General features: G+C 33.0%; 2 protein-coding genes across 4 annotated transcripts; both read left to right on the forward strand.

Annotated features, from left to right (window-relative positions):
- LOC140970859 (uncharacterized) lies at window positions 1-1,326 on the forward strand. Its single transcript, XM_073432809.1, has 2 exons — window positions 1-515; window positions 1,112-1,326. Exons 1-2 carry the CDS (start codon window positions 72-74, stop codon window positions 1,184-1,186), a joined length of 519 nt encoding a protein of 172 aa, XP_073288910.1. The 5' UTR covers window positions 1-71; the 3' UTR covers window positions 1,187-1,326.
- Window positions 1,327-5,718: 4,392 nt separating this feature from the next.
- LOC140970861 (protein MRG1-like) lies at window positions 5,719-9,699 on the forward strand. 3 transcript variants are annotated; one of them, XM_073432811.1, is made up of 11 exons: window positions 5,719-5,932; window positions 6,297-6,350; window positions 6,536-6,549; window positions 6,665-6,810; window positions 6,903-6,938; window positions 7,320-7,360; window positions 7,935-8,033; window positions 8,231-8,310; window positions 8,631-8,800; window positions 8,941-9,025; window positions 9,359-9,699. In XM_073432811.1, exons 1-11 carry the CDS (start codon window positions 5,792-5,794, stop codon window positions 9,447-9,449), a joined length of 957 nt encoding a protein of 318 aa, XP_073288912.1. In that variant the 5' UTR covers window positions 5,719-5,791; the 3' UTR covers window positions 9,450-9,699. The 3 variants fall into 3 exon arrangements, with proteins under 3 accessions (XP_073288912.1, XP_073288911.1, XP_073288913.1); XM_073432810.1 differs by having other exon boundaries at window positions 5,721-5,932; window positions 7,932-8,033; XM_073432812.1 differs by lacking the exon at window positions 6,536-6,549 and having other exon boundaries at window positions 5,748-5,932; window positions 7,932-8,033.
- Window positions 9,700-14,465: the final 4,766 nt, after the last annotated feature.

Here is a 14,465-nt window from a genome sequence, read left to right on the forward strand (position 1 = left end):
TATTTATTTGATTATTCATAATCAGCCTTTTCGATTCCCCACTGCTCTCTCCTCTCTCAAAGGAAGAACCCATGGGTCGGAAAACCGGATTCCTCCTCGCGTTCATTTGCGTTGTTGCGGCTACCGTCGGCGGCCAGTCACCCTCGGCTGCGCCAACTATTTCACCGGCCGCAACCGCCATTCCAACTCCAACTGCAGCTCCAGTCGCTCCTTCTGTTTCTGTTCCTCCGGCAGTAGCTCCCGTAAGTTCTCCACCGACGGTCTCAACTTCTCCGCCAGCTCCCGAGCCGGTGAGTTCACCACCGACAGCCGCTCCTGCTCCTGTTCAGTCGCCTCCATCTCCTGCACCCGAGCTTGGACCTTCACCCGCTCCGGCTTCCGCACCGCCTAGCCAGACTCCGACTACAGCGCCTGCTCCCGCTCCTGAGCTGCTCAGCCCGCCTGCGCCACCAACCGGAGCTCCCGAACCTAGCTTAGGGGCCACTTCCCCTGCTCCTTCTACTGTTAAAGATCAGGTACGTGTCATTGTGAATTCCTTGTCGATGTTCGACTCAAGCTTGTAAATCAGTTTTGCACACGCGTAACGCATCCAGATCTGGAACTATAGGCCACATTATTCCCATAAATTTAGCTGATTCCCAGTAATAATCGTGTAGTACTGTAGCCTGTAGTGGATAACTTCATGCAAAACTGTGCTCTTTGCGGAAATAACCTTAAATGATTTACTTTAATCTTCAATAATTTGAAACTATAAGGTCGAAAAATTAATTTATGGGAATAAATTAATCTTTGTTGTCCATGTAGTTAGGCTCTAATTATTAATCCCGGATCTATATTATTCGCACCAAAACTTATTTAATGTTACAGTTACAAGTACATTGTGAAACGTTTTTAGTACTGTGATTGGTTTGGACTATTGATGAATTAATTATATGGAAAAAAAATAGATTAACTTAATCATAATCACATTTGAGAATTTAGGGTTATTGGAGAAAGTGTAAAATTAGAATAGTCACAGTGGGCCTAAAACATTTTTCCAAGAAATTTGATGGTCAATATATTTGCTAGCTAGATGGTACACAATAACGTGTAACGTGAATGTGAAATGCAGAGCGGGGCCGAGAAAATGTGGAGCATGAAGAAGGTGTTGGCCGTATTGATTGGTTGCGCTTGCATCTTGTTCTAGTTCACGGGCTTTGATTTGGGTTTGTTCTTTTTCTCAATTCTTTGGAGAGTTTCATTTATCCAGACTTTTTACTGCTTTTGTTTTGTTCCTGTATAATAATAATATTATTATAATATAATATTTATTGGCCGTTGTATTCATTTTTTTTTTATTTATTTCTCGATTGTAGATAGGGGATTCTAATTCAGAATATCTTGCATCACCCAAAAATTTTCAAAGAAAAAAACAGTGAAATTTTAGTTGCGGCCACCGAGCTTTAAATTATATTCAATGTAAAGTTACCTTCTCTTCAATGGCGTCGTCGTATTAAAATGGGAAATTTATGAATAATTTATTACTTATTATTGCAACTATAAATTGTTATCAGTTGAACACTTTAGCTAATATATCATGGAGATACTTTTATGTATGTATGTTGGGAGTAAAGGAAATATTGTGCTAAAGTTTGTGGATTCCAACTGTCGAGTAATTTATGCGTTGGATATTTTTGGTGAAACATTTCTGTATTCTTTCTGCGCGAAGCCAGCTAAAGGTTTCCTGTCTTCACCTTCTTTTCGTTGGGAGTAGCAACTGGGTAATAACGTAGCCTCAATCCCTTCCAAACTTAAATATCAAGATCTGCCCTGATTTCTTAATGTGCTCCTCGAACGAGCCCAGAAAAGACCGACTGTTTCATATTCCACTTTGTTCTTCTTCCTCGTCCATAACCAACAAGTCCGAGTCCCGATTCCACCAGCGATCCGAATGATTATTTGGCTCGTCCGAGGTAGGAATGCGTGGCTTGGACATGGATGGGTATCAAAAGTTGACAACACAAGTTGAGAGTTTTCTATCGTGGTGAAATTTTTGACAATTAGATAATCAACTCCAACAAACTAATATTCTTTAGCATGTATCATCCATAAAATTGGATCAAGTATTGATCCCAAATCTTGGTTCCCATAATGTTTCAAGAGATAATTAACAAAATTTTGGTTCATGCAAATGCTGTACTTTCTACAGAAAAAAACAGCGTGGTTAACGAATATTGAAATTTTTTTATAATAATTTGCTTAACGACATGAGGTGAAAGATCTTCACTAAAAAAGGATCAGCGTACAAAAGTGTTTTTTTCTAAAATGAATATAAAGTATACATCAAGAATATGACATAGCTCGTTTAGGTGGCTATCTCAAAAAATTAGTAAAGAGCGTAATTGATGAGCGCGTGACATATTTTACTTTTAAAAATATATGCATGAAATTTTATTTTATCTAATTAATTATTAAAATTAATAGATATTAACGTTTGAAAATTTATTAATATAATAATATTTAATGCATGAAATTTTATTTTTTTTATTAAAATTATTGAGATAATATATATTTAAATTCTAAATATTATTATATCAAAAATATTTATATTATTTGATATAACACTTGAACGACGTTGAATTGATTGATTTGAGTAAATTATTAGTGATGAAAAATATAAAATGTATTTAGAAAATCATATATTATTTTATCTGTTAAATTTTTAAATGATAAATTAATATTTTTCAAAAAAATAAAAATATATTAGATTAATAAATTTTGATTAAAATTATTAATTATTTTTGAAAAAATAAATTGAAATTCTAAATTAGATAGTAATAATAATAATATCAACAATTTACGAATAGTCAATATACCAAGATTCTTGACGACACAATTTTAAAAAGTTTTAAAAAGTTAAAAAACATAATATTATATAAAAAACTATATTTTATTTAATATGATATAGAAATGAAATAATATAATTAAATGTAATTTATGTTTTCAAGTGGTATAAAATTTAAATTTAAATTTTAAAAAAGAAATTTAAAAAACTTCACATTTAATTAAATATTTATTTCTTATTTGTTTCAAATATTTTATGTGGTAAATAAATACATTAATACTAATAAATATTTTATTGAGAAAACTGTTTTTTTAATCCATTATATTTGTCCTTCTCCGATTTAGTTTTATATATGATTTTAGTCTTATATATAGAGTCAAACTTCATTCTTAGTTCTTTAAGTTTTATGCTTTATTTTTTGAGATTTTCGTCCTATTTTAGCCAGAAAATCCAAGTTCGTCGGAATATGATGATTTAGAATCCGAGCCCATCGCCGTGACAACAAAAATTAATGATATTATTGATTTGAGACTATTTTCCACCTATTTATCTTACATATTCTTGTGCTTCCACACCATTTCCAAAACTTAAGGGAAATTGTATCTCATTCCCTCCAACTACTATAATTAATTAAAGAATACCTACTCAATCAAAAAAAAAAAAAAAAATTTAAAGAAGACTTATCTCTCCAAAAACATAATTTAGATGTTTTCTGTTTCTGGAGTTGCATTCGTTTTTTGCAATTGAGAACTTCTTGGACAAATCCAACCCAGGGAATTTTTTTTTTTGTTTGTTTTTTTGTCACCTTCTTAACCAGTCAAATATGCAAAAATAATGGAGCTCAAACATTGGAAATGGACCGCCATTATTCAACATTTTCAGGGACCACCAAATTATTCACTTTACAAAAGAAAAAAAAAAAAACTTAGCAACAGATAGGAAACGACATACACACATGGAATAGGACATACCGTACTTAGGTGGTGCCAAATTGATGTTATGTGCCAGCTGAATATGCATTTCACCGCAATTTCCTTCACATGAACCTGTTCTCACAATTTTCCTCAATATTACAAATGTAGAACTAGGGTTTCCAATAGAGAGAATCAGGCTTGTCTTTTTAAATACCTAAGTAACCGATTAGTTGTTTTTTTATTTTATTTTAATATTTACTTTTTCTTCTCTCTTAATTTTATGCTATTTGATGAATTGAAACCTAAGACTAATAGGCGAAAAAATTCTTCCTAATTTTTTTTGCCACATAGGTAAACTTGAATTTCAAATCATGACATTCTGGCGAGTTTGGATTTTCTGGACGAAAATCGCCCAAAAATAAAATATAAATGATTAAAACTGAAATTTAACTGTATAGAGGATTCCATTCAAATGAAGATAAATATAATAGACTAAAAAACAATTTTTCTTATTTTTTTATAACAATTTTTTTGCGACAACTTTTCAAATATGACAAAACTATGATTTCATATACGGAGATTTTTTATTAAAAATTTATTTAATAATAATTTTTTTAAAATTATCTAATACCATAATTTGTCATAAATTACTAAATAAACTTTTACATATTCACTGTAAACAATGTTTAAGGGCATGAAATAAACTTCAATGCTTTTGTATTATCGATCTCTTGATTATTATTGTTAGAAATATATAAAGTAGGGCTGGGATCGGGTAGGGACCCGTCCCGTAACCTCCTGACCCGATCCCCGTCCCGATAAGAATTGAGAATAAAAAAAGATTTCCGATCCCGTACCCGACAAATATCGGGACCCGAATGTTCGGGATCGGGTCGCGAAGGGAGACAAAATCCCGATAAATATTTTTTAAAAAATTCATTGAACATCATGACATAGTGTGTAGTATGTACATAAGTATTATAAATTAAAACATATTTCTAATAAATTATAAATAAACCGAAATATAACAATTTCAAAAGCTTACACAGAATCAACGTGGCAGTAAAATACAACACAACGTTCTTGAAAAATAAAAGGCTATTCATTCGAGATTTCTTGTTTCCGAGTATTCATGCGAGTACTCATTCGAGATTTCAAATATCAAGAACCCAATTGAAAATCCTACATATTACGAAAAAACTTCCAGGTAATTCATTCGAGATTTTTCTATTTTTGATGCAAGCTTATGTAGAAAAAAATGAAAGATATTTAGAGAATCTGAGAACTTCGAATACATGTTAATACTTACAAAAAATCAAAGAAGAACTAACAAAAAAACAAGCAAGAATTCACAAGAAAGACAGCCAAGACTCACGCAAAAAACAGGGCTCGTGTAATCGGCTCGGGGCTGCTCAAATGGAGCAAGGTTCTCTCGATTCAGGCCGCTACAGAAGACTTTTGGACCTCAGCTGTAACCCACAGCGGTAGAGCACCGATTCACGACGACGCGGCGGTCGGATTCGGGAGAAAGAAGAGGGGCGGTGGGTTGGGTTTAGGGCTTTTAGAAAGAATGGTGCGTACGTATATGTATAATGTATTTGTGTGAAAGCCTGAAACGAAATGAAAAATGGGGATTTCCTTGTACTGAAAGTGGGAATTTCATTTTTTTAAAAATTTAATAAAAAAATTATTAATATATTCGGGTCGGGTCGGGAATCCCGTCGGGTATATCCTATATTCCCGATCCCTTTCCCGATTCAGAGCGGGTCGGGAAAATTTCGGGTCGGGCCCGGGTCGAGAATTTTATGATTTTTGCCAGGCCTGATATATACTGTAATTGATTTTTTAAAGGATGACTAACTCATAATCAGTTTATAGATTTAATTATGAACCTCGGCTCTCGAGTGTACAAGGAACCGGGATTAAAACCACCCCGGTCCGTTTTTTTTTAGAGAAAGGCGAGCGAACCCCTCGGTCTGGAGTTTTATTTTGTTCCAAATAGGGAGGGGGAAGGTGAGTAATTAGAAACTGTGGAAAAATTGGGGTGGAGTAGATGGTGAGCAGTTCGAAGGAAGAGTCGGCGAGCGGCGGCCAGAATTCCTCTGGAGACCCGACAGAGTCCACTTCGAAGAGCCTTTTCTCTGAAGGAGAGAAAGTTCTTGCCTATCATGGGCCCCGCATCTACGAAGCCAAGGCATGTCATGCCCTAACATTTTTGTTCTGATTACGGTTTTTGACCCGAAAAATGTTTTTACTTGTTTAGTTTTCTTGAACTTATTTGGATTTTGGATGATTATAATTGCGTTTATACATGTGTGGAGATATGTGTAGAATGCAACAACCCGAATTATAAGATTCGTGATTACTTACGCATATGCAGTTTGCCAGTTTGTTTCCTTTGATAGAAACAAGCTTTGAAAAACATGTATATTGCATATCCTTTCAGTTATGTGATATCTGCCTACTATTTGGTTTAAGTGTTAGAATGGCCTAATCACTTCTTGGGTTTCTATACTGGAATTTGCATTTATTAACTCACTGCTCTTGGTCATATGAAGGTTCAAAAGGCAGAGTTCCGGAAGAATGAATGGAGATATTTTGTCCATTACCTTGTAAGTCTGATTATCAGTTTTTTCATGTTCCGCTGTCTCGACATATTATTTTCTTGGCATCTGCTGCTTCAGATGTTAAAAAATTTATTAGTCGTTATGCCAATTAAAATCGTTCTGTATTTGGGCTTATTTGTGAAATAATTTACGATCTTGGCATGCATGAACATATAATTGTTTTTCTGCAGGGTTGGAGTAAAAAGTGAGTACGCAGTCACCACTCTTCAAATGTTTTCCATTTGATGCACCAGAGTCTGTGATGATAAAAGATGGACAGAACATACATCACTAACTAAATCTTCAAATATTGCTTATAGTTGGGATGAATGGGTAGGCATGGATCGCTTGATGAAATATAATGAAGAAAATATCTTGAAGCAACAGGCTCTTGATAAGAAAGTTGGTGTGGACAAGAATACTAAATCAGGGCGCTCAGCTCAAACAAAACCTAAAAGTTCAACTGGTATCTTTTTTTCGCTCGGATATTTTTCATTTTGTTCTCGGTGGCTGATGATTCTTCTGTTACTAATTGAGCTCTTCAAATGGATTATGCAGATGGTAAAGTGGATAAGGAGGAGGTAAAGAACAACGGTATGCTGTTCAAAGCTTCTGTAAAATCCTGATTATTCCACTTGCCACCTTTCTTATCCTTTTAAAACACCAATTATTTCGATGTCATGAGGTTTAGCGCATTATTTTCAGTTTTTTTATTATGGTTTTCAGCCGGGCTTATCTTGATCTTGCAGTTCTTCTTGCTGTAAAGCTTTTTCATTTATCCATTGAATCTGTAACAAAGCAAAAGAGACTTGGTGCATATTGAGTAGGCTACAGTAATTTTTAGCTCTATAATGGATGTAATATTTGGTGCAATTTCTTTTGACATGTGGATGAATGCTTTCAACGTCGATTCTTTTTAGTTTCTGGTGAGCATTTGATTGAGGTCAATATCCTGTTCTCTCCATGATTTTGCAGTTACGAAAGGAAAGAAACGAAAGGCTGATTCTGGAACTGAGGTTTGCTTTTATTTTAACATTAGCATCGTTCAAGTATAGTTTTCAAGATTACATTCCTGTATGTGTATATGAAGATGTATGTCTGTTTCTTTGGCACTTATTTTTTTTTTATGATGAGTACATATGCTTCTGCTATACCGAATTACTTGTTCATGTCGCCCCATTATGATAAGTGATGAAGAGAGAGTTAGAGAAAACTAGTATCAGAGTAATGTTATGATCGCATTCTCTAGGCCTGACCATTCTCGTAAGTCTTTTTTTGGGTCAACTTGATATTATTTTGTTTGGGATTTGTAATTTTCCATCTGATTTCTGGGGTTATGGTGTTTTTTCTCAGATTATTCTTCTTTGCAAAATTTTGGTTGCTCTCTTTATCAATGTTGAGTCCTTACACATTCCCCTCATGGAACATGTTAGTGTTGGAAGCGTATGGCAACACATTGATTCTTGGCTTTTTGGATTATCTTTATTTACCTTGATTGAATTCCTCTTATATTATACCAAGCCAGTTAAGTTAGTTTCATGAAGCTGTTGTTGTATTGGTGGTAAAATGTTGGCTTTTTATTGTTAGAAGGACAATCCAGCTGCAGAAAAACTGATAAAGATCCAAATTCCACCAACTCTGAAGAAGAAATTAGTTGATGATTGGGAGTTTATCACACAGCAGGATAAGGTACATCTACTTAATAATTATGTTCCTCTCAAGAAAGAAAAGGAAGATGATTGGAATAGATTGCATTTTTTTATGATCTACATACTAAATTTTCCTTTCAAATCGAGGTGAGACCTGGCTTATGAATTGTTACATTACCATCTATGCTTGTTTAATGGTAAGCGAGAATGTTTATTCATGTGCTGCTCCTCTGGCAGCTTGTGAAACTCCCACGATCTCCTTGTGTTGATGACGTATTCACAAAATATCTTGAATACAGGTCCAAGAAGGATGGCATGTAAGTTTCTAATTTTCCACTTTCCCGTAGAATGAAACAACTCGTTATATGATTAATTGGTTTGTATTTGACGGTAGGCGGTGACGTAAGTTTCTAATATACCACTTTCTCATAGATGGAAACAACTTGGTTTATGATTAATTGTTCTCTTCCTGGGGGATGGGGGGCGAAATATAAAACCTCTGGGCTTGTTTTCTTAGGGTGGAGCAGTACTTCAGTCACATTTTAGATTAGTAGTCTGTTTCTCCACTGTGCTTTCTTGTTATATTAGCATTGCATAATTGTATTTTGTAACTGTGGTTTATTTCCATAAAATTCAGGATGACTGATGCGGTTGGGGAAATTTTTAACGGTTTACGCTGTTATTTTGACAAAGCGTTGCCAGTCATTCTTTTGTATGAAAAAGAGCACCAGCAGTACAGAGATTTGATTTCAGAAAGTGTCTTTCCATCAAGCATATATGGTGTTGAACATTTATTGCGCCTATTTGGTATGTTGATCTGGTTGTATTCCATCATACCACAGTTTTCGTTCACATTCATGATATGAAATTTTTTTAGACATCTTCTTGTGAAATTTTTGTGCTGGTCAATGTGATTTTATGTTCATGGTAACTTCTCTTATTTGCAGTGAAGTTGCCAGAGTTGTTGGCACATGTGAGTATTGAGGAGGAGACTTTGATTCGCCTGCAGCAGAAGTTACTTGAATTTCTCAAGTATAAGATTTGTTTATTTTCTTATTTTCATGTCGTCTGCTGGTCTGATTCTTCTAAAAATATTGGTTGAGAAAGAATGATGATAAGATCATTTTGTTTTTCTTGTCCCCAGTTAGATCATAATCTTTTTGAATTTGCTGTAAGTTTTGAGTTCCACTTGATTTTTGGATCATAACAACCGTTTAAGATGGATTAATGCTCTGCACATTGGTTCAATTTATCCTTTCTCGAGACTTGCTTGGAAGTTTAGACCATAGTTTGTTTTGGGTCTCCATGATATTCTTTTATCAGAAATGCTTGAAAACTAGTCCTGGATTTGCACGTTTGATGCAGGTTTCTGCAGAAGAATGAGAGTATGTTGTTCCTTGGGACGTACGATGGCCCTAAAGTCACCGAAGGTGGCAGCAAGAGGAAGGATGATTGATCATCAACAGCCGACTTGATGGCCATGTGTATCACTAGCTGTGGAACATTCTTGTAGGTTCTGAACTAGTTATATGTTGATATAGATGGACGCCAAATAGCCCAGGCTTTGTAACAATAGCTCTTGCTTTACTGTTTTACTCAATAGTTAGTGTTTGTTCTAGCCTAGATGTACCACAGACAACAGTTTTGGTGGACATATTTCAGGTTTTTAAACATCAAATTATGATACTTACCTTACCCTCTTGATATACATGCAATTGTTTCAGTTTAAATCTTCAGTTTTCACACGCAAGTTCAGATTTTTAAATTGGTCGTAAATCATCTACATGGAACAGAAGATGAAATATTATTTTGGAATGGAAAATACGGAGTGGGTGGCAAGTGTCAACACCATCCAAGAAGTGTCGTCTACCCTCATTCCACTCGTTTCGACCAAGCTTATGTAGCTTTCAAATTTTTATGGTTAGTGAATTTGTGACTCCAGATTTTGTTTGATTTGAGCCTTCCACCGTGAAAAAGAAAACTATGGTTGTTGAATTTGTTGTTAATATTGTGAACCGTAGGACGTCGAGTTTGGTTTATTGTTATATATAAGTTGCTTTAATTACTAAAATAATCATTATTTATCAATATTTAAGCATACAAGATGAGCTTGTATCATTAATATTTCCTCATAGTTTTGTAGTTATCGTTTTGCTAAACATTTTTTTTAGTAAGCTAAATAATGTATTTAATGGCGTAGAGAAGGAAAAAGAGATTAGTTTCATTATTAAAACCAGCATATTTGCGCTACAGATTTATGAAATTTTGTTATATACCTAAGTAATGTAGAGAAAATAATTTTGTGTCTACTAACTTCATGTAATTGTCGCATTCAGATATTTAAAGCACGATTCCAGATGTAGCTGCCAAGAGCTAATGAAGTAGATTTTATTTTCTGGAAAACTATAATTAATGAAAGGAAATTAAATACGCAATGTGTTATTAATCAAGAAAAACTGTTTATAAATTACACAATAAAAATTACATTTCAAATATTTTGTTATTACGCAATGTATTTATTGATTAGTATATAAAACATTACAAGAATTTAAATAATACGTACGATCATTTATTATATATTCAATGTAGTTTTTAAATACACAATATATATACATACTTACTAATCAATTTATTTATTATTTGCTACATTGTGTATACTTTATCTCCTTCAATTTATTTATTATTTACTACATTTTGTATACTTCATCTTCTTGATCAATCCTAAAAAATAGTTGTAAGCAATTCCTAATTTTCATTTATATATTATAATTTCATTTCATAGTAAAAAAAAAAACATGTGATTTAATTTATATACATTTATTAAATACGAAGTTCTAAAATTGTTATTTAAAATAACCATATTTCCCCAAAACGTGAAATAAAAATTAAAAACACTACGTTTAATAGAAAAAAATTATTCTCACATAATTTTACTTTATTTCAATTAATACTAAAATTAAATCTAATACAAATTAATGAATCGTGCCCCAAATATATATTTGTATTTATTATTTATTAACTGCGATCCAACTCCCAATTGCATCAGTAGTTGGGCGAAATAGCATTTACTCCCGAGTCCTGGCATTGAATGAGGATAGCAATAAATCTCCTTTGAATAGAGTCCTTTTTTCCAGCTACTTCACGTCACATATATTGAATAGTAGATCTGAAGTTTGTTAATTAAGGGGACTCGTAATTTACAGCAATGTAAGATCTCTCGCCCCAAATGCGACTTGCCACTTTGTATCTTAAACAGTTTAGAAATTTTGTGTAAAGTTCATAATAATTGACAAAATTACCTGCGTAGTTTCAAAAAGGACAGAAAATTATTGTACCATCGCTTGTTTTTCTCTTTCAATCACAATAAATAAGCACGAGATCCGATTAATTAAAGACTAATTTAATGTAGAGGGTGAACTAATTACGGAATCAATCTTATTATAGTCGTAAAAGTGGATAAAGCTACCACAAAAGTCCATCCAAAAAGGTGGACCGAATTAAAATAGTGGGGAACCCTTTCTTGAACTCCAATGATTCCAAAAACCCATTTAAGGATTTGCTTTAACATTGGATGGAGGTCTTGTTGGCAGCATTTTTGGTCTGAAAATTCTAAAACCCTTCTTCAGTGTTATGAAACAGATTTTTTGTATCAGTCTTTTCGAATAAATTGGATATCTTCTTTTATCACTAAATTTTCTAGTGCCCAAGATGCTTTTGTATTGTCGGATACTAGCTTTGGTAATGTTACACAGTCCAGGTGGGAGTTACCAAGAATTGAACAATTTAGAGTGGACGTGAATGCGGGTTTAAATGAGTAAAAGAATGTATTCTATAAGCGCTATCATTCGAGATCACTTTGGTCATATTGTGGCTGCAACATCTTAATTGTAATATTCCTATTCCGAATCCTGGTTCGATCCTTGGAGGAGAACTCACGGCAGTGCTGCATGGAGTATTATTATGCAAGCAATACGATCTTTCTCATGTCTCGGTGTATTCGTATTCGTTGGGAGCAGTCAAAGAAGTGAATGGGCCAACAGAAATTTTCAGTCCGGAAGGTGTTTTAATTAATCAAAGACTTGATGCAGGACAATATGTTTGATGGTTTTCATCACTTATTCGCAGGGCGAATTTGGTGGCTCATAAGTTGGTCAAGTTTGGATTATCTACATCTCAGCCAATGTTTTGGAATGATACTTCAACTTTACTTTCTTGGTTATCTTGTACTGTAATTGATGATATCATGATATAATGTTTATTTTTCACTTTTAAAAAATGACTTAAGCTACATACAGAGCCGTACCTTTTATGAGGCCAACCAATCGGTTGTCTCATGGCCCGACCTAATAAGGGACCCAAATTTATATATATAAATAAAGTTTATGGTCCCCTATTTCTTTTAAGCCTGGATGTAAGTAATTTTCTTCATTAATTATGCTTTATTTCAATTTCAAATCTTCTTTATAAATACACATTTATATTTATATTTGTAGATTATTCTATTAAAACATCCTTACTGAAAATGAAATTTACTTGTGATATAGACACTATAATGTGCTCAGAGATCATGTTAATTAAATATATAACTAAGCACAGATCTTATGATTTAAATTTTTAAATGAGTTATAATTGAATTATGAGTTTTATATAAATTTTATGCGTGACTTTTGTAGTTTCTACAATTATAGAGACTAAAAGTGTAATTTCTACGATAATTATCTTCGATCAACAATATCGCAAGATAGACTAAATAGGCTAACTATGTTGTCGATTGAGAAAGAAATGGTCTGACAATTGGATTACACAAATTTGATAAATATTTTCGTCTCTAAAAAGTGGACGAGTAATATTTATGTAGTTATTTTAAAAATTTATTGAGTTGTTATTGATGTAATATATTGGTTTTGATATATTTATTATTTATTATTATATTTGTTATTTGAAAATTGAATTTTATATTTATTACTTCAACAAGAGGGCCTATTTTTCATTTTTCGTTTCAGGCCCCATTCAACACAGATACGGCTCTGGCTACATACTATACATGAGATTAACAAGAATATTACTCTCGCGATTGGATGTCTGACTTTTGATAACTAAATTTTACCACGATAATTAATGTCGAAATTTAAAAATTTTCGAACGTAAACTTAAAATTTGCAAATATCATAAAATTAGAAATATTGATCTATCTCTGTCTCTTCCACTCCTGCGAGTGGCGTGGTGGGTTCAAGAATAGTAGAGGAAAAAAAAGGAGCCAAATTTGGTGAAAAGCGTGGCATGTTTGTAACGGACTAAATGCTTCCAAGTTCCATCCAACTTCACTGGAGATCACCTTAATTCCGGTGGTCCAAAGTATAAAACCCCAGCTATTTAATTCTTAGCTTAATTGTGTACACAAGATACGTTAATCAGTCACAGTGAATCAATCAAAATTTGTGACATTGCAGTGTTGATTCTTTGAACTATTTTACATCATTTTCAAATCCCAAAATTCAATCTCATCCATCTTTCTGTACCGATCCAATCCAAAATAAATGCAGAAGATCCTAGGCTTGTTACCGTGTGACATATGATGTTTTATGAAACATGATCATTATTAGTTACTATGCACATGCGATGCGTGTGTACAATATTTTTTTATTATTATCGATGGACTAAAGTGAAATTTGACAAATTATAGAGGGATTAAATTGATATTTGAATTGTTGAAATAAAAATAAAAGTGTGTGTTGAAATTTAAAAAACAAAACAAAAAACAAAAGTGTAATATTAATATTATATAAGGGTAAAATTGAAGAAAAAAAAGTTGATGTCCTCTCTAAGTAGTTATTATTATGTCCTCGTACTAAATATAATAGTATAGATATAATCATTATGAGGGCCCTTTTGTTGGGTCGGTACACCCAAAATACCCGAAGACTGTAAGGGTCAAGTTTTCGAGTTCTCATATTACTTAGAAAATATGCTATTCTCCCATTATTTATTATGTATGAGCTTCTTAATTATGAATTACTCAAATGTATGCAGCCCTCTTTTGGGATATGCAATTTTGTAGTATAACTCAAACATTTATGCATCAAATTGTTTAATTAATTAATATCTTATCTTTTGCATAAAATTGCACTTAAGTTTGAATGACAAAATACAAATGAAGTCCTACTTAATTATGATTAATAGGATAATAAGCTATAAATTCATCTTATTTCTCAAATCATAGCTACATTAAGATCTATGAAATTAGTTGAATACAATTATATCCAAATAGTTACAAAATAATTCCGATTTTTATGGGAACCAAAAGAGACTCCGCCAGTGTTTTTTTTTTTTAAAAAAAATCATAGCAAGACTTGCGAAGTAAATACAATGTATTCTATGATAAGAATCCAAGGAGAGTATATTTGGTAAGTAGATTTGGTTGTTGGTGAGCTGTTTGTGTTGTCTTTAATACATGTACTTTTTTGACATCGAA

Source organism: Primulina huaijiensis, chromosome 2 (genome assembly GCF_012295235.1).
Source record: "Primulina huaijiensis isolate GDHJ02 chromosome 2, ASM1229523v2, whole genome shotgun sequence".
NCBI lineage: Eukaryota > Viridiplantae > Streptophyta > Magnoliopsida > Lamiales > Gesneriaceae > Primulina > Primulina huaijiensis.

Coding starts and splice junctions, on each gene's coding strand:
- LOC140970859 (XM_073432809.1), top strand. CDS start 72: ATGGGTCGGAAAACCGGATTCCTCCTCGCGTTCATTTGCGTTGTTGCG. Junction 516..1,111: donor CTTCTACTGTTAAAGATCAG/GTACGTGTCATT, acceptor TGTGAAATGCAG/AGCGGGGCCGAGAAAATGTG.
- LOC140970861 (XM_073432810.1), top strand. CDS start 5,792: ATGGTGAGCAGTTCGAAGGAAGAGTCGGCGAGCGGCGGCCAGAATTCC. Junction 8,034..8,230: donor TTATCACACAGCAGGATAAG/GTACATCTACTT, acceptor CTCCTCTGGCAG/CTTGTGAAACTCCCACGATC. Junction 8,311..8,630: donor AGGTCCAAGAAGGATGGCAT/GTAAGTTTCTAA, acceptor CATAAAATTCAG/GATGACTGATGCGGTTGGGG.